General features: G+C 28.6%; 3 protein-coding genes across 5 annotated transcripts; 1 reads left to right on the top strand and 2 right to left on the bottom strand.

Moving 5' to 3' along the window:
* Positions 1 to 4,892: 4,892 nt before the first annotated feature.
* LOC107017225 (heavy metal-associated isoprenylated plant protein 20-like) lies at positions 4,893 to 6,264 on the bottom strand. Its single transcript, XM_015217495.2, has 3 exons — positions 6,118 to 6,264; positions 5,950 to 6,025; positions 4,893 to 5,576 (listed from the first exon to the last, which is right to left on the bottom strand). Exons 1-3 carry the CDS (start codon positions 6,190 to 6,192, stop codon positions 5,284 to 5,286), a joined length of 444 nt encoding a protein of 147 aa, XP_015072981.1. The 5' UTR covers positions 6,193 to 6,264; the 3' UTR covers positions 4,893 to 5,283.
* Positions 6,265 to 13,236: 6,972 nt separating this feature from the next.
* LOC107016402 lies at positions 13,237 to 13,686 on the bottom strand. The gene has a single exon (XM_015216880.1). It carries the CDS (start codon positions 13,684 to 13,686, stop codon positions 13,237 to 13,239), a length of 450 nt encoding a protein of 149 aa, XP_015072366.1.
* Positions 13,687 to 17,648: 3,962 nt separating this feature from the next.
* LOC107018137 (sulfhydryl oxidase 2) lies at positions 17,649 to 26,751 on the top strand. 3 transcript variants are annotated; one of them, XM_015218528.2, is made up of 12 exons: positions 17,649 to 18,193; positions 19,429 to 19,453; positions 19,524 to 19,616; positions 20,408 to 20,583; positions 21,407 to 21,476; positions 21,578 to 21,646; positions 21,762 to 21,835; positions 21,922 to 22,075; positions 23,850 to 23,890; positions 25,552 to 25,698; positions 25,817 to 26,263; positions 26,454 to 26,751. In XM_015218528.2, the coding sequence occupies exons 1-12, from the start codon at positions 17,973 to 17,975 to the stop codon at positions 26,473 to 26,475; spliced, it is 1,539 nt and encodes a 512-aa protein (XP_015074014.1). In that variant the 5' UTR covers positions 17,649 to 17,972; the 3' UTR covers positions 26,476 to 26,751. The 3 variants fall into 3 exon arrangements, with proteins under 3 accessions (XP_015074014.1, XP_015074013.1, XP_015074012.1); XM_015218527.2 differs by having other exon boundaries at positions 25,817 to 26,324; XM_015218526.2 differs by having other exon boundaries at positions 25,817 to 26,751.
* Positions 26,752 to 27,427: the final 676 nt, after the last annotated feature.

Raw genomic sequence — 27,427 nt, 5'->3', positions numbered from 1 at the left:
AAATTCTTAGAATATGATAACCATGAATTATTCTCTTTTAACTCATGATAAATGAGTAATTAAATAACATTTTAAAATAGAAAGAATAATACCAATGCAATCACAAACAATTATGTAATGATTAGTATTCTTTGATGACTCTTCTATCCATATAGCCTAGTCTTAATTCGATTTTGATAGATTATTTCAATATTCTTAATTAAATATTTTAAATTTATATTCTACGCATAAAGAAAATTATATTGAAAGTATTATCCTCTAATCATTCTCATTTTTTATACGATGCGATTTGAATTGAATTAGTAATTTAATATAAATATCAGATATCAGATATCGAATGAATAAAGCCTAGTCTTAGTTTGATTTTAATCGATTATTTCAGTATTCTTAATCAAATATTTTAAATTTATATTCTACGTATAAAGAAAATTATATTAAAAATATCATTCTCTAATTATTCTCATTTTTTTATACGATGTGATTTGAATTTAATTAATAATTTAATATAAATATCAGATATCGGACATCGAATGAATAATAATTAGGTAAGGAAAATTGTAGGAGAGGAAAAAAACAAAAGAATAGGTTGGAAGTAAGAATATTAAATGGTTCATTGTTAGCTCATAAGAAGCTGTAAAGATATAACCAAAACTATATTTTTTTAATAATCTTTTTAGCAAATGATTGATTCAATTTTGCTTTTATTTTATTTTATTTTTTAAAAAAATTAATATTTTGGGGATTTGGAAGTCATTGTTCCTTGTGGAATATAGGGGAATTGGAAAATAGCTGGAGAAGTTCCTCATTTGTCAATTTGACAATTGGGATCCTAATTTCAGCCACTAATTTCTAATGGTAGGTCCAAAAAGGATTTTGTTATAATAAAAAAAAAAAGTGAAAATGTGTCTAGAGTTATTATTAGACCAGAGGGAGTTACTCGAACAATATATATTTCTCATTTTTAATTCAAAAATTACCGTGAATTAAGAAAAGCAAAAAAAGATGAAAGCTTCCGAAAAGAAATTGAAAGCAGGAAGGAGCTACAATGAATGGGGATAAGTTTTCAAAAAAGAGCTAAAAATAATTTAATTAAGGTTTTCTAAAAATATTTTTCGGGTTTTTATTATATTTTTTTTCATATTATCAGTAACATTCTAGCAATATATACATAATCAAGTTATACATATATATATAACTTGATTTAGGGATTCCTAGACAAATTATTTTTAACATGAAATAGATTTTGGACTTATCAAAATAAAGACAAAATCAAACTAGTATTAAAGACAAATAACTAGATTGTGTGTGTATGTGTATGTGTATGTGATTAATTATAATTTTAAATATGTAATTCTGTTTTTCTCTTCCAATTTAGTTTGACACATGACACAAATAACAACTACATTGATTATCATTCACGAATGTGGTGCTATGAACAAGGCAACTTATTTTATAATCTGAATTTCAAATTTAAATTTTCAAATTTCTTCTGGAGCTCTACATAATATGAATTCAGAATAATCGAACTCTTTAAGATATTTAAATTGTTCGTGCAATCCTACACATATACAAGAACTCTACCTGCTCGGAAATGTCGATGTTTTACAAAAGCACCAAAAACTATACCGTTAAAGCTACTGGACGGTCATATCTCAACTAAAATACAGATCAAATTATCCATGAACTTCTAACTCAAGGCATTCACTAATCACTATCATGTTAGCCTTGTATCATATCTTAGAAACACATTATCGAAAAAATTGATAATCTATTTAAAACCACCTTTCTACCCCTAATATAAAAGAATAAGTGCATTATAATTTTCTCAAATTTCATTATTCTGAAATTATACTACATGCATTGTTGTTTTTTTAAAATTATTAATGAACAATTTCTGGTTATGGTTGGACCTACAATTTAATTTTATTTTTAAAGTAAGTCTCTCCTATTTATTAATTTTTTTCGTTATAATTTATTTGTCTAATTTTAATTAAATATAATTTTTTTTAAAATTTTTTTTTCGTAATCTTAAACATGTCATGTAAAAAATTATAATTAAAAAAATTCTTTTGAAATAAATTTAAAAAATAAATAAGATAAATAAATTAAAACAACAGAATAGTTGGTAGTTGGATGACCTTTTCTTTATGGCTTTTTTAAGGACTTAGCTTACAAAACCAAATAGAGGGAAGGAACTAATCTTTTTTCATTTTATTGAAATTTTATTTGGTCAAATGACTTATTCTTTGTATATAATATAATATATAATAAGTTAAATTATAAAATGATAATGTTGACAGTCTGGGTATATTTTTAGCAAAAGTTTTTGTTCATTTTCTTTGGTAGAAATATATAATACGAAGCGGAGCTAAGTTGAAGCAAGGAATTTATTTACGGAAAATTATATCTGAACTGTTTATGTGTTTATTTTTTTATATTTTCAATGTTAATAATTAAAATTTCAATTTCTTCGTATATTAATATTATTTATTTATCTATTACTAGTTGACATGAATTTTTTTTTTTTTTTTTAAGTATAAAAAGTTTGTTAGGATTCCAAATTTTGTAGAAGGATATATATATATATATATAATAAATATAAGAAATTAAATCGTGGCATCGACAAAGTTGCCAGCAAATAGCAAAAAATGGACGGCCAATGGTTATGGCGGAATTTGTGGATGTTAGTTTAGTTTTTATTTTTTGGACCATTTCTAAAAAATTATAAATATAAAAGTCCAAATTTATGTTTTATTTTTTCTCTCTCTTTCATATAAGTCAAAATAATAACCCTTATCTACAAAGAAATTTTTTTTAAAAAAAAAGAGATAGTTTTGGGTGAGTTCGATATAATTTTTTCAATTTTTTCATGTTTAGTTGATGAAATTTTTTGGAAAAACATATTAAATAAGAAATAATTAGTTCATTAAAAATGAAGAAACAAGTTCTTTTTACAAGATATTTTTCGATGATTATATCCTCCTCAACCTTCGACCAAAGCAATATATATATATTGCTTTGGTTTAACAAAACGGAATCATATTATTGGTTAATAGAAAGTAATGTTGTCCATTAATGGTAATATTTTTTATCGTAATGATAAAATTGCCCATCATCCATCTCATGTAGCTTTTGCTTTTATTTTTTAAAACGAAAATTATTTTTTTCTTGAATTATTAAATGAAAAATGTTAATTATAATAATAATTAGCAACTTAAAATATTTAAAAGGTCTAAAATTTAGTGCATTGTAAAATTTTTATTAGTACTACATAAATTAGAATAAAGAAAATAACATATATCATTTAAAATATCATAAAAATAATATAAATCACAATAATTAAGAATATGCTTTTTGGAATAGGAGTAAAAAGTATCACAATAATTAACAACTTAAATATTTAAAAGTCATATACGAAATTTGATTGACCCGCGAAATTTCATCAACGTTACATAAATTAAAATAAAATAGGTAATATATATTATTGAAAACGACATAAAAAGTACTACAAATTATAATAATCAACAACTTACAAGTTTATAAGACGTATGAGAGAATTATGTAAAAAAAAATATAATAATTAATGACTTAAAGTATCTCAAAATAAAAATTTAATAAACTCTCCGAATTCTATTTAAGGAAAATTGTATGAAATAGCAAACTATTAATTCAAATTAAATTTTATAGTCGTAGTTTATTTTATTTGTAACTCGCAGCAAAATTTTCACTTTTTGCCATACAATTCGGTATACAATTAGCCATTTTCGATATACAATTATTCGTTTCATAATTTCGATACAAAATGTATAAAATGTGTTTGTATAGAGCAAAAGAAAAGTGTATATACAAATACAAATACATACATATTCATCCTATACAATTTATAATTATACAAATACAAAACTTATTAGACAAATTATAATGTATGAATGAATTTATCCAAAGCTAAACAATTTGTATAAAACTGGATGTATCAAGCGAATTATACAAATCAAAAGTTCCATATCAAAAATAAAATTTGCTATGAAACACAATTATACAACTATAGATATAACATACAAATATGAATTTTATATTTGCTATATATAAAAATTGCTCTTTTATTTATGTCACATAAATTAAAATAAAAAAATACATATTGGGCCCTTGCTAGCACGGACGCATGTCTCTCTCTCTCTCTCTCTCTCTATATATATATATATATATATATATATATATTTGTACCCTATGTCAGTACGGGGCTCAATATATATTGCTCTTTCTATTTTGATTTATTTATGATATATGTGAAATTTTATACATTAGAGTCAACCAAATTATTTGTATTTTTTCATATATAAAGAGAGCGATTTTTTAAGTTGCTAATTATTGTGATTTATAGTATTTTACATAACTTTAACATAATATATATTCCTCTTTTATGTTGATTTATGTGATAGAAATGAAATTTTAAAAGTTAATCATTTTTTTATAGATTCTTTTTTATATTTAAGTTATTAATTATTGTGATTTACAATATGTTTTATGTATTTTATATAGTATCTCTCTATTCCAATTATGTGGTATTTCTTGTAAATTATTGAATTTACGACATTACCACTACTCTTTATACATAAATGGCTCTCAGTGATTGCGTTTTATGAATAAAATTATGTTTTTCTTATAAATTTTTGAATTTACGACATTGCCACTGCTCTTTATATATAAATCGCGTTCTGGATTGCGTTTTATGAGTAAAAATTATTTTTTTCTTGTAAATTGTTAAATTTACGACATTGACACTACTCTTTTCACATAAATCGCATTCAGTGATGACGTTTTATTAGTAAAATTATTGAATTTACGATATTGGCACTACTCTTTATACGATAGATATACTAAAGACAGAAATATTAAACATAATTCAGTCTACCAACCTACCTCTACAAGGAGATGAACAATTTACAATATATAGGACTTTAAGAAATTCTACGTAACGATAAAATTTATAAGACACACAATGACAAAAACATCTAATTAGCACAAACTTTTTTGCTTTATAACTAGCCTAAGACCAAAATTTTAGTACTCCCACTATATTTCAAAATACAAATTCTAGTGAATGCATGCTCTCTCTCTCTATATATATACATATTCCCACATGAAATCTGGAGTCTGTATTGAAGTTTTGACTAAATTCAAATCATGCACTTAAATTTAAAATTTATGAATAAGAATTGAATAGTCCCGTTACTAACACCACAACCCATGTTGATGCATGATATAATATATGTATATATATAGTCACATAATTTGACAAGCGTTAGGATTTTCATCACTGAACATCGAGGTGAGCCTTTGAGTAGGGGTATTTGGTGTTTGAAAAGCTTGTGGAACATCCCTTACATAGCCAGAGGGTGCCTTTTTGTCATATGCACCTATTGCATATGGATATGACACCAAATTATATTCAACATATGGCCAAAATTCTGCCTTTTTTCCTGTATTTTGCACCCTTTTCAACACCTTTTTTGGTTCAATATAACCACTTACTGTTACTTTGCTTTGCTTTCTACTTACATCCACTGATTTCACACCTATACACAAATAATTCAACAATAAAAATTATCAAAATCAAGTTATGCATAAAATGAGATTAGTAATTTGGAAAATATATATATAGATGTATATACAAGTCTTGGTATAACCTATTTCAATATAAATTAAATATATTGATAAATTTATCTATGACCAAAATGAAAATTTGAGTGAAATAAGTGGAGGTCTGAAACGTTGTAGAATCAAGTATGACTGTGGTTAGGAGTGAGATGCCATTTTCCGATTGTAAAATCAAGTATATATAATTGAACGATTTAACGAAATTTATGATTTTGTCATTGTTTGCTACTATATTCTATAATAATAATAAGAATAAATACATGTAAAAGCCAAGATTAGTGAAAAATGAACCTTTAATAGATGAAACTGCATTAGTAACCTTCCTTTCACATCCATCACAATCCATTTTCACCTTAATTTCAACTGTCTGAAATAAAATTTATAGAATAAATTAGTTTAAAAAATAATTAAAATAAATTAAAATAAAAATTATTATATGTAGTATGCAAATTAAATTACCTGCATTGGTTTACGTTTGCTCTTCCTAGTACTTGTAACCTCAAACATATCTGATATATGATCAATAATACCCATTTATTTTTTTTTTACAAAAATCTTATAATAAGGAAGTATAGGTTAATTAATTATTGTTGAAGAATTTATAAGAAGCTTGATATAATATGCAGTATTTATAGTACTAAATTTGTGAAAATAGCACTTAAAGAGTTGTAAACAAGCTGTATTTGAAGAAATTATTTTATAACTCAAGAAAGTGACTTATGTCGACTAATTAATCATATCATAATCATAAAAAAATATCAAAGTTAACTTGGACAACTAGGCAAATTGGAGGGTTTTGATTAGAAACTCCAATTATTCAATTTCAAATGCTGAGCACGGTTCGAATTTTGAGAGTCAATAACAAAATATTTTATCAGAAATATTTTAAGTTGTTAATTGTGGTATTTTATTTTCATAAAAATATCAGGAATATAACTCGAGTCCGGAGCCTAAAAGGTATAAAATATTAACAAAAATTTCAAAACAATATATAAAATTTTATATTAACCAAAACGGCAAAATCGCTGGAACAACAGCGATTTCCTCCGCCAGAAGCAACGATTTTGCAAAATGTGATCTTTTTAGGCTCCGAACTCAATAAAACTCAGTGGTCAAAACGTAAGTAGAAAATTATAAAATTGTTGATTATTAGTTAAGATCTTTTTTTAACTTTTATTCTTGATAAATAAAGTTATCTCGTTATTGATAAAAGATAACATATATATATATATATCATATGTTAAATTTAAATTTACATAAATTGATCTGAATATTACGATTTTATAAATTAATGGAAAGTTTTAATATTCATGCATGTGATGATTACTATCCTCTCTGTCAAGAACCAACGCGTTTAGGCTACTCGGTATATCATAGTTGTATACTTTATAAACAAATTATGTAACAATGATTTTCTTTTTATCTGATGTGAAATAAATAAGATCTCTTTATTCTTAACGTATTTAATTTATTCAAGTTTGAGCATATACAATCTATTACTTGGGATAACGAGCTCTAAATATTACGAATAAATTAAATAAAAAATATAATTTCTTTGAACGATTTATATATACCTCAAATATTATACGAGTTATGTGTTATGTCACAGCTATATGTATCAAAATTTAAACAAATAAAAAGAAATCACCAAAATTATTATCTTTTACTAAAATTTGAATTCCGATCACTCACTTCATTTACCATTAATTCGTATTTTTAAATAATTTTTTTTTTGGGATCAATCTTCAATCAAACTAAAAAAAATCTAACTTATACAAGAAACTAAAAACATATCATGTTGAAGACCAAGGACATGTCTTTTCATACAAAAGTGCCAAGTGTTTATTTTCTTGTATCTTAAGTCACTTCTAATTTATATAGTTCTTGTTCACTAATGGTGATTGTGATTGTTGATTATATACATATATAAAAATTATAAACTATAGTTCAAAAGGTTCTTACAATCAATAACCAGCTAGATAGAGCCATTATTATGAAAATATATAAACATACTTAGCTATGTTCACATTAAAATTTCAACCTTTAAGATTTTTAACATTGAATTGATTGTAGTATAAATTTATGTGTTTAAATTTATAATTATTATTATATCGACGCTACGTTTTAAAAAAATTCAGATGAACTAAATGATGCCAAAATATATAGACTATACCCAAATGAAGTGTGGGATTATACAATATGATTTGGCTACATTTAATAGGCTGAATTAATTATTTATTTGAGATTAAAGTGATAACAATATTTTAGGAAAGATGAGGATAATGTAAGTGGACAAGTATATGTTTTCTCCATTTATTTCAACAAATATCTAAGTTCTCAAATAATTCATTCAACAAGCCCATCAAATATTGACACATCATATTGTATAATGCTACACTTCATTTGTGTATAGTCCACATAATATATATATATATGTATATTATATATATGTAGCCCATAAGTTGGAACAATTAAGCAAATGTGGCAGTTTATTCTTTGTTCTTTACTTATCTTTGTGTGTTTGATAGATGACTTATAGTTAGGAATAATAAATTATGTCCTGCAATTAAATAGACAAAAGTAGGGTATAATAAGGTTTTGATATAGATGAATATCACATTCGTTAGTAATGATGAAAGACATCGATCTGAGTTATGATGCAGAAATTGCTTTATTTATATTTAAAGATGTTGAATTCGAATTTAGATATGAAAAAAACTTATTAGGAACGTTGTCTGGACACTTGTTGGTGTTTATGCATTTCAAAATGTTTGTTTCTTTCTTTTGTGTTGTGGAAAAATATTATTATAGTGTGTAATGAGATTAGTATTATGAAAGAATGAGCTAAGACAAAAAAATATATATATATTTTAAGTTCCAACATATTTACTATTCATAATTAAAAAATAATTATAAAGAAGGAAGATGTTCATTTAAAGGAAAAGAGTCTGAAATATATTCGAATTTTGATCGAAATCGTTGTTACGATACCAAATTTTGGAAACGGACCTTTTGCCTCCATCACATATTTGCCTTGTTTGAGTACTGGGATTTCCATAAATTTTCTTAATTTTTCTTCCTCAAGTAATCTTTGTTGATATAGGAATTGAGAATTAGTTAGTCATTTAAACTTCTCATAAAGATAATTTTAGGTGATATAATCATATAATATTCAGAATTAATTGGTTCGATTAATTTAGATATGAAGAAAAAGTACTTCTTACAAAAGATTTCTTTATTCTCATGATTTAAACTCGAAATATTTAAATTTTGATTAACGGAATGAATCTCATTTTATCACACCATATGTTTCTTGATAGTCTTGAAAACGTATACACACTAAAATGCTTTTTTAAAACAAAAAACATTAAGAGAAATAATTCAAAATTAACGATTCAACTAAAAAGAGAGGCATAATTTTGTAGACAAAGTAGGTCTAGAAAATTCTTATTTGGTAATATAAGATATGAAAGATTCAACTTCCTTTGTTGTCGCACCTCCGGGGCTAACAGAACTCTTGATCTTATTGCTCAACTCCACCGCCCTCTCCCACATCTCTTCTCCTTTTGTTGTATCCATCAAAATTTTGACAGATTTCTCGATTGATTCAAATGTCACTTACTCATCCTTGCGATCCAATTACATAGTGAGATTCCAATTTTTGAAACATTGGTTACAAAGGATAGCATTATAGGGTTGTTCCCACTAATTTTGCCAAGCTATTATTGGAACTCCCATGTTAATGCTTTTCATACGGGAATTCCACCCACAATGACTTAAAAAATCACTCGTAGATGGATGCCTCAAGATATCCAATTGGGGCACCCAATTTCTCACCGTCATTCCTCTTCCTTTTACCCTTTCTTCAAACCCTTTTTGGTAATTCAATCTTTCCAAATTTCTTCTCAAATTTATCGACACTTTTTTTGTTATTCGTATTATCATGATGATCCCCTTTTTTAATTAGCCAAATAAATCTTTGATTGCTCTTTTCTAGACCAAATGCAAGCTCATTGACTTGCTCTTGTGATAATTTAGGAGTTGATCCAAACAAATAACCCTCATTACCGAGTCTAAAATTACGATCAATTTCTTTGTACTTTTGGAGAGTTTAAGACAGGTTTTTTGAACGGGATCCCAATGATTTTTCAATAACTCTCTAAATAAAATCAGTACGATCATCCTCATCTCCCGTACTTTTGCAATATTCAATTGGTGGAATCAAAATGTCATTAAAATGAATATTGTTTGCGTCCTTAAGACTCAACTTTAAATCTTGGTAAAACTCACTAAGACAAATGAAGTGTACCGGTATATTATGTGAGGCAATGAGGCGAGCAAGAAGGAAAAGCGAATTGACATGACTAAATCCAGGATGTGGCACTAAGGCTACTATTACTGAGTTGGTAGTTGTCATTTTTGGAACAAAATCAATTAACAAGAATGAATATATAACTAATTGGATCTCGATATTATAACTATGTCAGATAAATTGATATAAAGGAAGTATATATAGATATGCATTAAGTTAAAATATGTATAAAATATATTTAATATTGAATTAAGTTAAAGTTATGTTTATTTATAATTATATTTTCAGAGCAAAAATACTTTGATATTATCCACAAAAGTGTTAATACCAAAATGTGCATAAATATCATTATCACGTGAGATTGTGCATCTATCTTGAATATATAATTTTAACAAAAAAAATGTGAGTAATAAATAATAATAAATTAAAGAAAATATTATTTTAAAAAAGTTGTATATATGTTAATAGATATACAGCTATAGTCTCGTATAATTATGAATCATGCCTACAATTTTAAAAAAAAAATTGCAATAAAGAATTTTAGGTACTTATATAAAATTTATTATATATATTGTGGGGCTTGCAAACAAAGTTGTATATATGTAAATAGATAAATTGTGGCTATAAATATTTATTTTTAATGATAATTAATATTTTTATGTTAATATCCTAGCTAAAGTCGATAACGATATTAAATCTAATAATAATTAATTAATATTGATAAAGACTTTAACAATTTTTATTACTATATAAGCATTATAGCAAAAAAAATTTAATGGCAATAATATATATATATATATATATATTATTGCCATTAAATTTTTGTTGCTATAATGCTAGTAGACTAATAAGAAATCCAACTCACATTTATATATCAAACATATAAGAAGCGACAAAATATTAAATAAGTATTTAGGATTAATAATATGCATTTTATATACTAAGGGGTAATAATGTAAGTAAATACTTTTTTTTTCTCTTTTCTAAAGTCAACTTGACTAATTTTTAAAGTAAAATTAGATTAATTTAATTTGATATTTTAAACAAAATATTATAATATTCAAAAACAGTATAAAAAATATTATAACTTATCAGTTTTTGCATATCAATAAGATAAAAAATATATCGTAAAATATTAATCAAAATTCTTATCATTTTACTCTAAAAAGAAAAATTGTGACAATTAAAAATATGCGGAAGGAATAACTTTTTACTATTAATAATTTATCCAATAAAAAATTAAATAATACTTTTTAATACCAATAAATCGATAAATATAAATTTTAATGTGCCAATAAATTAATTTTACCATCAATTTATATTCCATTTTCAACTTAATGAGTTGTCACGGTCACAGAAAGCCCTTAATATTAGTGATCACGACTCACGAGAGCCATAAAGACTCAAAGAATTGGCAAGGGGTGCACCTAGTAGTATAATAGGTGCAAATTTCGATAATAATAAAAAGAGCAACTTTTACGTATAACAAATTAAACACAAAAATTATATTTATATATTTTATATAGTTATAATTTGTAAAATTGCGCTTTATAGTAAATATAAATATGTATATTTTATTATACATGTATAAAAGAAAAGAAAGCAGTTATATAATTTCGTTATACATATACAAAAGAAAGCGTTTTATGAGTAAAATTATGTTTCGTCTTTTCAATTATTGAAATTACTATAGTACCCCTACTCTTTATACAAGCATTTAGTGATAGCATTTTATGAGTAAAATTATGTTTATTCTTATAAATTGTTGAAATTACGATATTGCCCCTACTCTTTACACATAAATCAAGTTTGAGGATAGGTTTTATGAGTAAAATTATTTTTTTCTTACAGATTATTGAAATCACTAGATTGTCCCTACTCTTTACACTTAAATCGCGTTTAGTGATATCATTTTATAAGAGAAATTATATTCTTCTTATAGATTATGAATTACAATATTGCCCCTACTCTTTATACATAAATCGCTTTCATTGATAGCGTTTTATGAGTAAAATTATGTTTTTCTTATAGATTATTGAAATTACGATATTGCCCATATACTTTATACATAAATCAATTTCAGTGATATCGTTTAATGAGTAAAATTATGTTTTTCTTATAGATTATTAAATTATGATATTATCCCTACTCTTTACACATAAATCAAGTTAGAGTATAGCGTTTTATGAGTAAAATTATGTTTTTCTTATAAATTGTTTGATAAAGACGTATTAATCGTTCATGAAATGCTAAATCATCTATTTAAATGTTAAGTAGGAATAATAACTTTATCTGATACATAAGTTAAAATAAAAACGAACACTTTATTTTTTATCAGCTAAACTAAAAAGCTATATTTATTTGTCGAATTATATCAATTTATTATTGACATGTGATGTTGCAATAAAAAAATTATATTATTACACGTGAAATAAATATGATGAACCTCTGTTTTTAATTTTAAAAAAATAAAGTTTGATGACAAATCAAGAGTTTAACGGCAAATCAAAAGCCCTATTATATACCTTGTTTAATCAAAAGATCTGTCTGCACCGTATTTGGAAATAAGTAAATTTGTTATAACAAATTATAAAATTTATCATAAAATCACAATTTAAACTAACTCATTATTTAAATATTTTTCCTTTTTAAAAAAAGTATAGTAATGTTTTTTTCATGGTTAAAAAAAAAATTGCTAAAATATCGACCCTACATTCTTCAGAATTATCTTCAATTTAATCACATCATTCTTTTCATTGAATTTTGGCGACAAAAGAGCAACTATTATGCCCAAACAAATATTATAAATGGCATCATACAAAAATCAAAAATCAAATTGCTGCTCTTTTTATTTTATTTTCTCTTCTTATTTGTCAAGTCAAAAATAATTATTACGATATTAATATTGAATACTATATAGTTATATAAGAAAAAAAAGTGTTTACAAAGAGATATATTTAGCTATACAAACAATAATATTATAAAAGTTCTCCTTCAAACTATACAACAAATAAGAAGCATTATTAAATTCCCAAATTATGTAGAGTTTAGACATACAAATCAATATTTGAATAAAGAATGAAAAAATAGTTTTTTTTTTTTTAAAAAGAATCCTAATTAATGCTTGTAGTATCAATGTACATATAAAAAGAACTTTAGTCTTAAACATGGAAAGCTAGCCCTAAAAAGATCCTAAGAAGAAATTACGAAAGCATTTTTTTATCGTGATATCTGAATCAGCTTTCGTATGATTCGAAGGAGGTTATTTAAGGAATATGTAATCCATTAGCCAAAATCCCTTTTGCTAACTCTAACAAATGAAACAAAACCACAATAGTTGAAGTGGGCACACTTAATGCAATGAGCCCAACCATACCCAAAACCAAGCTTGGCCTTGTATCCATCAATTGGGCTTGCAATAATCCCATTAACTCACAAATATTCGAGTCGTAATCCATATAAAGACTCTTCTCCCAATCCATCCATTCATTAGGAGGCTCGTAATTCTTCTCTACCATCTTCATCTCATGGATTCTCTTTCGAAGGACTATTAAGTTCTCGTCTACACGACCAGAATCATTAGAGTTGTAGTTTTGATCATGTGCTTCTCTTCTTATTGCCAACGTCGGAGTTCTTCTCGAAGCTTTTGATGACCTTTTTTTTGGTGAAAATTGTGAAGGAAGAAGTAGAGAAGAAGTTGATATTGTTATTGACATTTTGTTTAATTTTTTTGAAACTTAGATATATGTATTTATAGATATTGGTTTCATGTGAGGGTATTAAAGTCTTTTAGCAATAAGGTGTGAAACATATATATCCGCGTGAAGCAGCTAACTTGATTTGGTGCGCGTTTTTTCACTATTAAATTTAGGAAAACGTTACTCGTTCCGTTATATATTACTTGATTTTTATTGATTTTATATATTTTTAAAAATATTTTTAATTAAATATTTATTTTATTCATTTTTTTTGTCTATTTATAATCTTCCATTCCTAAAATAATAATTAATATGATAACTTTTTAATAAAATCATCTTTTTATAAATTGATACTCCCATCGTTTACTTTTATTTGTCGAGATTTTAAAAGGATTTTCACGTTTTACTTGTCGTTTTTAATCGTATTAAATTTTCTTTTACTCCCATCGTTTACTTTTATTTGTCGAGATTTTAAAAGGATTTTCACATTTTACTTGCCGTTTTTTATCGTATTAAATTTTTGTTTAATTGTTTTCATGTTTTATCCTTCACACCATTACTTATTCTCTAAATTATTTTTCAAGATCTAATAATACTAAATATCAATTAATAGAGGTTGTATACTAAAAAAACTCATATCAATTTTATTTTTTTTAATGATTATTCTGAATCTAAACAAGACAAATAAAAGTACATGAAAAAAATACTTACATAATTATTATTGTTTTTAAGAACATTTTTTTAAATACATGTAATAAAAATATGATATCAGAGGGTACGACTATAAAAATTTTAAAATTAGAACTCATCATTCCAAGATAGTGATTTCCTCATCAAATCATGAAAAGTCAAACGAAAGATTATAACACATTAAATTAAAATTAAAGTTCCTTAAATTGATATCCAGCACTTATATGAATTTGCGTCCGATAGCGTCCTATATATTCAGAGGATAGCGCTTTATATCAAGAATTTTTTCATACTCAAGACGCAAATCTGAAACTTTTGATTAAAAAAATGCATTTATAACCGTTAAAAGGAAGAGTTATATATGTGCCTTCAATGGTTGTGTTATATACACCTTTTAAATCTTGTAATCTGAAATTAAAAATTAATAAAATATATTATTTATTTATTTTAATTTTATAGTCTTAAATAACATGTCATGTGGAAAAAAAACCAAGAATTTATAAAGACTCAAAAGAAACATTTTTCTTTAAACAAACGAAAAAATAAATAAAATTTTAAAAAATTAAATGATTAAATAACTAAAAAGTTCTTCTCTTTTTTTTTTTTGACAAGGTCTTAGAACACACTAAAAAAAAGAACATGAACAATTATACTAGTCTATGCATATATTTCTAGAATCAGAATAATTATTTTGACCATATCTAAATTATGATACAAAAAAAAAGGTTTCTAGAAAAAAAAGACGCTATTTTAAAAAGTGAGAATTAGATTAAAAAAAGTTGTTTTAATTAATGTATAACAGTGGAAATATTAAAACTCTAATCTAGAAGTTTATTATATTTGTTTGAACATATATAGGATGATAATAGGAAATTTGTGCATGGAGTTTGGTTGTTAAAATCCCTAAAATTAATTTTAATTTTGTATAAAATGCTTATAATAAACAATTTGAATAATTAAAAATAAGAAAGAAGGTAATTATTTATAAAGTAATTATAGATAAATCCCTAATACAATTACTAATGATTACTAACCTTATAAAAGATGATAATACCTAATTAAATTGCTTCACATGTCAAATTAAAAAAATAATGTCAAAAATATTTATACGATAACAAAAAAGTATTTTTTATAACAATTTCTTAATTTTAATTTCATGTATTTTTAATTTATAATTATATATTAAATTAAATTAGATAAATAAATTAAATCGAAGAAAATATAATTTAATTAATTAATTCATTTTGGAGCACGCAATCAATATACTTCACGCTAAGTTAATGATGTGACTAATTTGGCTCATTATTGGCTGTTTCTTCTTGTAAAACACGGTTTTGCCATCCAACCTTATTTCTTAAATACACATTTTTCGTCTTCGTTTCAATTTATGTAGCGATATTTAATTTATCATGAATTTTTTTTTGTTATTATTGTATCAAATAAGCAAAATAAAGTTATATAGTCATAGATCTTCTTATTAAAGTGAAATTATTTTTGAATAAATATGTATTCTGTTGATCTAATTTTATGTGAAGATGTTGTTTGGGAATTAGTCAAAAATAATATTTTGTTAATTACTTTAGCTTGTATTAACTTGTATGATTTTTGGTATAGTTTTCAAATATGTATTTTAATATTTGTACACTATTTTCACATAAATTAAAATAAATAAAATATGAAGTTCTTTATAGAACCGATCAAAGATATCTTCTATAAATATTAAAAAGAATGTGGATGAGAACATAATTATTTTTCGAAAGAGAATTCATGATATGAAGATAATCGAAAGGAATTACGAGCCTCCAAGTGAATAAATAGATTGGGAGAAGAGCTTTTATGAAAATCATAATTTTTTTTATAATAGTAAAATAACATAAAGTTTATCTTTCCATTTGTTCATAAGAATTTGGTACAAAACTAAGCTAATCCTAATCTTCAACTCATCTTCCACTTAGTACAAAACAAATAAAGAATCACTAAAGTAACTTATAAATAAATAAAAAATACAATATTTTTTAGAATTTCTGACCAAACGAACATGAGAAAATTGAAGAATATCACCACTTACATTTCTCAAGAACCTTGTAATGACAACTCAAATAAATTCAAGATGAAAAAGATCAGTTTCATTCAATTCAAAGAAAATAGTGTAATTATAGAGATAATCTTCAAAAACATGTCTTTAATTTGCAAGTTCAATATCTCAATTCTCAACTATGCAATGTTTGTGTTATTCAAAACACATTTAACGGAATTATATTAACTACTTATCAAAACACACCTCAAAGATGACTGAATCAAGTGTTTGAATATCATCACTAAAAGTCGTGTGATAACTTAATTTGCGCATAACATTTCATCCAGTACATGTCAATAAGCTAATTCATTAATTTCGAAACATATTTTAATAAATAAATAGTTATCGCTCGTATAAAAAATGCAAATACTTTGATAGTGGATGTAATGATATGGAAAAAGATGGTTGACTTATTTCTTTGCTTATTTGTGGAAGATGTTGGTAATTGATAGTACTAAAGCTAAGTGACAGCAATGAATAATAGAATATTTATTTATATGTTTATGCATTTATTATATCAAAAACAAGTATTGGAAAAATATCACTAGTTTATGAGTCACGAAAAGTAGTGATTAATTGTGATTATTGATCGATTATAAAAGTTAATTAGACTAATCGTCAGATAAAAAATTGAACATATTAGTGATAGTGATTTGAAAAGAAGTTTCTTGACATCTTAGAGCAAAAAATAAAGAAAGTGTAGAGCATAACTTTTGTATCACTACAATATTTTTTCGTTTATTCAGAGACTAAATATAAGGGCATTTCCAACCCTAAACTCTATTTTACTCTCCAAATATAAATTTTTCTATATTTTAGTTAACAAAATAATGATATGGATGAGTTTTTTTCTCACACGAAAATAACATAGATGAGTTGAACTCTTAACAGAGACATAAATGATTTTTTCCCCTTAAATATTAATAAAATATTTGAGTCTTTTTCGTTAAAACAATACAACAAAATATATTTTCTTTTATAGAAGGGATACATATATATTATATATAGTGAAATAGTTGTTATATTATGAATTAAATTTATTACATGTATACCATAGTATAGATAGTATTCCAATTTTAATTTGTCTTTATTTGTGTCATTATTAGCTTAAAATCTTATCAGAATAAAATATCAAATTACTTCATTAACTCAGACGAAAATTATAATAAATCACCTGATCGACTTCTCAACTTCTTTAAAATTTCCTACAAAAAAGTGTTGGGGAAAAGGACACATATTTATTTCTCATTTTCCTAAATTAATCGAGATATACGAGAGTCGATCCGAACATTACCATTTTTTTTGAAAAAAAAAACCTAATGCATATACCACATAAGAGGGCCCTAAAAATAAAATTCAAAGGAAAATTCCTATGAGGGCAAAGGGACAGTAGTGAGTTAGGTAAAGCTGTTCCTCTGTCCTAAAAAAAAATCGATTCTTTAACCCAAATTACCAAATTCAGATCGATTTTCTCAGCTCAGAGACTTCGAAAATCCATTTCTACAGACACCCTTTTCCCTTTTACTGAATCATTGCCATGTCTTGTTCAATATTTTTGCTCATTTTTGCTCTATTTGTGTCAATCTTGGAACAATCGGTTTCGGTTTCGAACGGATCGCAGCGGGTGATTCTTCGGGCGATTAGTGGGCAAGATGGTGAAAAGCCTGACTTTGCTGTTGAATTGAACGCCACCAACTTTGATTCAGTACTCAAAGAGACTCCTGCACCTTATGCTATTGTTGAATTTTTTGCACACTGGTTAGTTTTTTTACCTTTTTTTTGTCAATGGGTTTTGCTGATTTTTTGAAAATTAGAAGTTTTTTGGCTGTTACTTTATGTAATCTTGTCAATTGTAACAACCCCTTTAGTCCTAAATTAGTTTTGTTTATACCCTGTGGTATGCTGAGGAACTTGGGTTTACTGTACTCATGGTTATCTATGTCTTAGTAGTGGGGATACTGGGTAAATCTGGCCATAAATCTTGCATATGGGAGTAAAGTGGCCTAGCTTGTTTTACCACATAAGGTATTTGAACCCTTATCTCACGTGATTTTAGTTCCAGCTTGGTTGTCCAATAGGCTTTTCTCGAGAAATACGAGACATCTAAGTTCATTGATAACAAAAAGAAAAAAACGCAAAGGGGTTTGATTGATAATAAAATAGAATGCGGGACATTGTTCAAATGATCATGGGTCCTATTGGAAAAACCAGTGAAGATCCAAATTGGAAAGTGAAAAACATTCATAGGTGGAGAGAAAATTGCTGGTGCTGTGGTTTTAACATGTTTATATGTATTCAAAGAACAGAAAAATGTTAAATTTCAATAGTTGTTGGGAGAAGAGAAGTTTTGGAATGACACATTTCATTTCATGAGGCAAACTTCTTTCTTCCTTGTCTTGGTTTTGGTTGCTGGACATGTTAAGAGGATGTTTGGGGAACCATGTACTGAGAGGGAGGGAATCATAAAGATCGTAGCTTTTTGGATCTGAGTATTTGGATTCGGTTTGTGCCCTATAAAGTTTGAGTAGTCTGAATATAGACATCGTGATGATGAAAAAGTTTTACTTGGTAGGAGTAAGAGAAGCTTGTTACGGTCATCAGACTCTGTCAATTTGGTTAATTTTTTAGATTTGTAAATTTTTAGTTGTGTTCATTTTATTCACCGACCAATGTGTTTGCGTAATCCAGGAATTCTAATAACTGTTCATTGTATATTCTGGTTCTTCTTTTTGCTGGGCTATGTAATATGTGACACTGGTGGAATTCATATCAAAATTCTATAGAAGTAGGAAAAGATGAGAAAGTTTAGCATCCACCGACTTTGAGGAAATGTAAGATGTTGCCTATACTTGTCCCATTGGTGTGTTCTGACCAATAATTTGATCAACTTCTCCATGGGCGTTCAACTTCTATCTTAAGTTCGTAATATATTATTTTGAACCAAGTTTGCATCCATGTGATTCCCACTTAAAGCTCTTTTATCCGTCTTGTAGGTGCCCTGCTTGCAGAAATTATAAGGTATGAATCTGCTACTTATTATATGAATTTCAATTGTGATATTTCTAATAATGAGGCAATACTTTTGCAGCCACAATATGAGAAGGTTGCGAGACTCTTCAATGGAGCAGATGCCAGTCATCCAGGGCTCATATTGATGACGAGGGTAGACTGTGCATTAAAGGTATTACTCTGCTTTATTTATGCTTCCAGAAATTACTTGCTCCACTATTTGTGTACAGTCTCCTCTTTTTAATTAGATTTTGTCAATGGTCAGTAAGTGTATTACATTTTCTCTTTTTTTTTTCCTAGTGGTTACTGTGATTTATAAGAACTGTTCATCCTTCTCTGATGTTCTTTTTCCAAACTTTGTAGTTGCAACTGTAATCCATGGATTGTGCTCTCTTTTTCCCTCTTATTCACCATTTTGAATGTCTGAAAATTATAGTGGAAATTACCTTGAGGTCGTAGTCTCTCTGTCTGCGTCTCTGGGAGGACTTCCCACCCTCCACAAACAAGAGAGTGTAGATCAGTCTGCAAGGACCAATAACAAGACAATTCGAAGCTATTCGAATGGTGTTGTAGTTATCCAAATGAGTAATATCTTTTGCCACAAGAGACGAGTTTAATCAGTCACTCATTAAAAAAATAAAAAATCAGTCAGTCTTTTGATATAAGTTAATCATTTCTTTCTTTATTTTTCTGCTCTTGTCATTTAAATTTGTTCGGGTGGGCTCAGTCAATATCGCGTTGATTGGGGATTCTTGTTTTTTAATCATTTCACGTTGTTAGAGTTTCACTCCTGTAGTGAGTTTTTAATGTGCTTACTGCTTGATATCTCTCATTTATTTCTTCAATATTTCTTTCTCTTGTCATTAGCCTTTCTTTTTTCTCTCTATTAAGAGACCTTTTTTCTTACCATACATGATACCCCTAACTGATTTTTCCTCTTATTTCATCTTTTTGGCAGCACAGATAAATTCTAATCTTTGTGATAAGTTCTCTGTGAAGTATTACCCAATGCTTCTCTGGGGACCTCCTAAGAAGTTTGTTGGTTGGGATCCAAAACAAGAAAATAATGAAATTCTCACCATTGAAAGAGGACGCACAGCTGACATCCTTCTAGGTTGGATCAACAAACAACTGGGAAGGTATATATGATCTCCTTTATAGGTTTTGTAGTTATTGGTGAAGTAATTTCCTAAAGTTAATTGTCTTATGGTGTTGAAAGCTCTTAAACTGATTGTGTTTGTGGTAGCTACTGTAACGAAGTAATAATTTTGAGAATTAGATCATTTATCTGTCTTAATAATTCGATTGAGCTGCCTTTTTTTGGGTCGTTGGGATCTAGAGAGGTTAGTTGTTACAAATAAAGTGTGCTATCTTAAGCTATTATGGTTGTTAAAAGAACTGTTTAAACTATATTATCTCTAATAGTTATTGCCGTTGACATTATAGAAATATCCAGTAAGAAGGGTTCCTTAAATACTTAATCAGCCATAGAGAGCCTGCAAGCCTGATAAGTTACTTTCGGGTTTTAAGGATAAAAAGGTAAAGAATTGTTTGACAAGTATAAAAGTCAGTTCCATGTGACTTTTTCTTAATGTTGTATCAGCTGTAAAATATGTATTGTACGGAAGTGTCAAATAGAGCTCGGGCGGAGTTTATGAATTATGTACTGCACAAAAAATTCCTCTGACATGGTTAAACTTCTATGTTGTTTGGTCTTCTCCCGTATCTTAAATTCACCAAAAGAATCAACTCTATGTTGTATTTTACTGAGTTCATATCCTAAATTCTCACCATATAGGCTGATGTTGTATGGGACTTGAGTTGGACTCTTGAAATTAGAAGATAAGCATTTGTTAGTGTTTGTTCCATTTTCACTCTAAAAAAAAATTTCACATCCGAGTCTTACACTAGCTTTATACTTAATCAACTATTTTTCCCATTGCATTGACTTTGAACTTTCAGCTCATATGGCTTCGATGATGGGAAGTATGAGAATGAGCATCTTCAGAGGAACTTCTCGGATCCTGGCCAGGTTATTGGAGAGCATATGATATTGTTCTGATTTCTAGTTTGACTAATTTGAGCTGTTCATTTATGTGTGTCGCTCACTGCTGTAAAATTTTTCTTATGAAGATTGCCAAAGCTATATATGACATTGAGGAGGCAACGTCTTCTGCCTTTGGCATCATTCTAGACCAAAGAGTAAAAAATCTAACTCTCTCTCTCTCTCTCTCTCTCTCTCTCCCTCCCTCTCTCTCATGGCTAACTTTGGTCTGCATGACTTAGTTTCAATGGCTTTGGTCCTCAATTAATGCAGATGATTAAATCAGGGACTCGGGCTTCACTTATAAAATTCCTTCAACTTTTGGTGGCTCATCATCCTTCTAAGAGGTTAGCTCCTACATTGCAGTTTTCTGTGAATTGTAAAAGCATATCCTGCCTTTCATTGACTTGTTAAATTTGGATATTTATGCTAGATGTCGGAAGGGCAGTGCAGATATACTGGTTGACTTTGATAATCTTTGTCCTTCGGAGATATTGCTAGCGAATAATGAAGCTGACAGCTGCAGCAAGAAGGCTGCACTGGGAAATTACCAAATTTGTGGGAAAGAGGTTCCTCGTGGATATTGGGTGAGTACATAATTTGTTCCTTTATTTTTAGATGATACCTACTGAGTTCATTATTCACTTCTTTATTTAGTTGAAGTTGGACATTGCCCTTTTCTGGAAGTGGAGGGTTCTCTATCGTAGAGCAAGAAACTTAGAGGGTGTTTGGCTAAACTTATAACTTATAAGCTAGTTAAACTAGTTTATAAGCCATTTTTAGCTTATCTATGTGTTTGGTAAATACCAAAGGTGTTTAAAATCCAAAAGTAAGTCAAAAGCCATAAGTTGGTCACCCTCACCTTATGATCTTACAACTTATAAGCACTTTTGGTTCGACCGTGTCATCTACAATTTTATTCATAATACCTTGTGTAATCTCCAAAATACTACTCCAGAAACATAACTTTAATTGTATCTCTATTATGTACTCAACATACATCCTTTTTTAAGTAGAAATACTTCCAAAAATTGTATGTATATTTTATAAATAGTTTTAGGGGCTTTTTGAATCATTTTTACGGGGAAACCCTAATCAATATCTTTTTACCAAGCACATTAATTGCTTATTACTTGATCTAAACATGTAACTACTTATTTATAAAATTAGGTTCAACACCTAAAAGTGCTTTAAAGAACTTGATGCTTACCAACGACTTTTAATCACCTAATCCAAACGGGTTCTTGTATTGTCACACAATCAATCGATCAATCAAATACACCTTAATCATAAAGCAGTTTTCTTCATATCCACCTCTTTTTTTTCAACAACAGCAGCATAGATTATCGTTTATTTCTTCTGCAGTTCTGCTTTATGTCTTGTTATTTATGACATTTAAATGGACAAGGAGTTCTAAATATTAATTCTACTTATGTAATTATATTAGTGGGAATGGGGCAGAAAATGTTTAGGTAATGGCTGAAAAGGATATTGGGAAGATGAAATATCACATCAAAGTCTTAAAATGATTTGGTACATGAATTTGAATTCTTTTAGTTTTAGAAAATATATAGAATTTTATCATTGAAATGGAGCAAATATTTTGGGATGTTCTACTGTGGAAAGAGTGTCCCATAAATTGAGTAGATGTATTGTCTCTTTATTTTAGGAACTAGATACACTACTATTTCTATATCCTAACATTTAGCAGGAGTGTGGGCAGCCCTCGCTATATCTATAAGTGCTTCCTTTGGAGTGTACTTATACTTATTATTTTTTAATCTAGTTGTAGTTCTCTGGGATAACTTAAGCATAAATCTTAACAGGACTAATACTGAAAACACAGGTTTTATGACATAGGAGTTACTGTTCATTAGAAATCATGGTGTTACGAGACAATACATTGTTAACTTTATTGTTCTTCGGCGGAGCAGGTTAATGAATCCTGAAAAATGTTTCTGAAATACTTTTGTGGCTGGGAAACTTAAAATCAGTACTATCTATTGGCTGCATAAGAACACTCACCATTTGCTTGCCCAACCTTTTTTGTGTTTCAGTTTAAAGTCCCTTTTTCATTTCCTTAGTATTTTTCTTTTGGGATGTGGGTGGTAGATAGGGAAAGGAGAGGGGTTAGTTGGATGAGATGTGCTCCACATGTATAAATAATTTTCAGTTTGATTTAGCTTGTACATATCTTAGTGGTTTCACTATTTTGGAGGAATTTGTAAAACTGGAATTGTCTTGTGCATGAAGATACTCCCATCTTTTTACATATTAATAGCTTGAAGGAGATTCTGCATTTTGCTTTGCTGTGCCGTGCAAAGCATTTCCGATTCATTTATGACAGTCTATTTCATGCAGATGTATTGTCGTGGCAGCAAGAATGATACCAGAGGTTTCAGGTAATGGATCATTCATGGACTCTCTATTCATATGTGAAACTTTTACGATTTTATGATTGTACAAAAGTTGTTTAGAAGAATATAGTAAAGTAGATAGACTCATAGCCAGATAATTCATCACAGAGATGTTAAAGTTGAGGATTTGCATTCTATCAATTTCTTTAAGCTATTTTTTCAATGTTAGTGTCAGACGAAGCACGTTCAGTTGGCCTAAATGGTTAAGTGGGGCAGATAGGGTATTTGAAATGTCAACATGTATGGTTGAATTTTATCTTTCACTTCTGATGTTGGTTTGCACCCAAGGGTGTGTCCTGATAGTCAATGAAGAGGTGAAAAATCCTGGGAGACCAGGATTCAAATCTCAAAAAAGACAAGAAAACGCGAGGTGAGTTCTCCCCGTGTGCCTTTGGTAGATGGTAGAGTGTACTCAGACCTTAGTCCTTACCCCTACCTTTTGGAGGTAGAAAGGCTGTAAAATTTAGTAGATTTAGTCCATATAAAATTGGTCGCGATTCCAAATACAAGAGATGTTGGACCAAAACAAGATCAATTATTTCAATCCAAGACATGGATTTACTAATAACTCCAGCTTGCCCCCAAGGCTTTGGTCTAGTAGTAAGAGCGTAACTTGTGATGTATGGGTTATGCACACGTCACTGGATTGAACTTTGATGTACGTCTAGTGAACATTACTTAGTTGAGGAGAAAAATCAGGGGACGTCCTTTGTAAATGTTGTGACATCCTAAAGAATGTAATCCATATTGTTTCTCCATATTAAAAATTATTATTTGCTTAACTTTTCTTTTCTTAATTATTATCAGACTCGAAAACTTTTTACAATGGCAAATAGTTGAAATTCCCAAACAGATGAATGTTATAAAAGCTTTTTTTGAAAGGATGTAGAATTATATTTTTGTCGTTCTACTTGGGAAGTCCTCTGTAGAATTTCTTGGAACCCTGACTGACACACACGTTGAGAATAGTCTACTGTTAAAGATGCAGAGGATTTGCAAAAAATTAAAATAGTAAATTACAGACGAAGTTGAAATCTTGTGGTGTAGAAGTCTGATAAATTTTAAACCTTAAAATGGTGGATACATAATCTATAGGTGGACCTGAATCTCCAAATCACTTGTAACTAGAAACTGTGGTTCATTTTCTTTTTAAATGCCTGTGAATTCAAAGCACTTTGCTTCATTGACAGCCTTAATACCTAGAGCGTGAAGTTTGCACCTGCTACTGTATGTCTGGGGTTTTGTTAAACATTGAGAGAGTCGATGAGAAGGAGACAGACAATTAGGTGGGTTCGGTCGCAGACAGGGAGGGAGGGTGGGGTTAATATTAACTTCAATTGGCAGGTGATGGATTGATCAGTGCTCCTGAAGCAATACAGTTGATTGACATGGTTGAAATATCGTTTTTAAATTGTCTGTTACTTTCTTGCCGGTCTCTACCACTCTTTTATGCATCTTCTTTTGATAAGTAGCAAATGTAAAGCAGCAACCCAAAGAAGTGGTTCAATTTAGTCAAGTGCTAAAAATGCTTTTTGCTAAAAAGATATAGTAGCAAAGGGTATTGGATGTCAAAAGTTAATCAACTGATGTTATGGTATTAATGTATTTTGGCAGTCTTCTCACCCACATGTTTATATCTTTTGCAGTTGCGGTTTGTGGGTGTTGTTACACTCACTATCTGTCAGAGTTGAGGATGGAGAAAGTGACTTGGCATTCAGAACTACCTGTGATTTTATATACAACTTTTTCGTCTGTGAGGAATGTAGGCAACACTTTCATGGCATGTGTTCAAGGTAAAACATCGAAGAGGTTCTTTTTGTGTCTCAACTTATCTTTCTGAACGTTACATTTTTTTTATCTGACCGTCCAGGCTGGTCGTAACTGGTATGTTTTAAATGTTTGTAATTCCAGTGTATCTAGTCCTTTCAAGAAAGCGCGTGATTTTGCCCTCTGGTTGTGGAGTGCCCACAACCAAGTTAATGAGCGACTAATGAAAGATGAAGAATCACTAGGAACAGGTGATCCTGAATTTCCCAAAGTTACTTGGCCTCCAAAACAACTTTGTCCGTCATGTTATCTCAACCCAGGCAAAACGAGCGATAAAAACAGTAAGATTGATTGGAACGAGAATGAGGTCTTTAAGTTTCTGGTTAGTTACTATGGGAAAGAGCTAGTGAATCTCTACAAGGACAAAGAGTTGCAAGCAGGTGTTGGGACTGAAAAAACAGTTAATGAGGAGCTGGTAGCTTCAACAAATGCAGTTGTGGTTCCACTGGGAGCTGCATTGGCAATTGCAGTTGCGAGCTGTGCATTTGGAGCGTTGGCTTGCTTTTGGCGTTCTCAGCAAAAGAATCGGAAGTATAAACATCTACACTCTTTGAAGAATATATGACTATTACTTATGACATCATTCAAGTTGGTATAACAACAAAAACAACATAATTTTAAAGCAAAATTTGAAAGATTTTTCAAGAGGTGGAGTTTGAGATCATTGGAGGTTGACATTCTTGCTGTCTTATTGTTTTTTTCTCTTCCGCGAACATTTCAGGCCAAGAAGAAGCTGGAACTGAGTGTGTTAAACGGGACAGATCTTCACATGGTGTATGTATAATTCAGATACAAGTCAAACGAGGCGCGAAGTAGGAAACAACTGAGATGATTCATATGTGGAACTCTACTGCTAAAGATTTTTAAATCATACTTCCTTTTCATTTCCTAATTTTCCCAAATGGAGTGTACAGATTTACTTCCAAGTGTAACTGCACAAAGATGTTATTTTGAGAACCTGCATTTTCACCCCCTGCTATTCCTCTCTCCATCTGATCTTTGATTCTTCCCTGTCTTGATTAGCTTCTTCCTTCGAGCAAGCTACGCTCTAACAACCTTCTTGTTGTGTTGCATTTTGTGATTTTCCGCTTTGATTTTACTAGTGGAGACTGTCAAGTATGCTAGCATTGTGTAGAATGGTGTATCTGGAATTGAAATTTTGCAGGTTATGAGTTGAGATAGTAGGAACTTCATAGATTCTTGTTTTCTGCCCATGCATATTTGATTTGACCTAGAGGCACTATCCATTGGTGGATTTGCCATTCTGGGTGTGTTCGGTTATGAAGCAAAATGTTTTCTTGAAAAATAAGTGAGTGTTTTTATTTTTTTTTGTGCGCGCTGTACATAAGCAAAACATATCATCCTACAGGTCATTTTTATATAATCTAGATAAATATTATGCAAAGGCACGGGAGGAGTAGGGGTTGGGTGTAATGAAGTGTGTTGGAGGGTATGAAGGACATAGTCGATAGGAAATACTACTTGTGAAATTTGTTTTTCCTACTTTTAACGGAGAAATCATTTTTCGTGAATCTTTTAAAACACACTGTAATTATCATAACCAAACATGAAGATAAACTCATCTTAAAATTAATCTTGACAATAGTTATCTCTTATCTCTCTTACAAAACGAACCCTAAAATCTGTATTTGCAAATACTGGGTTGGACATAGAATATACTTAAAAGTATATATG

Source organism: Solanum pennellii, chromosome 4 (genome assembly GCF_001406875.1).
Source record: "Solanum pennellii chromosome 4, SPENNV200".
Taxonomy (NCBI): domain Eukaryota; kingdom Viridiplantae; phylum Streptophyta; class Magnoliopsida; order Solanales; family Solanaceae; genus Solanum; species Solanum pennellii.
This window is presented reverse-complemented; position numbering and strand designations above follow the sequence as displayed.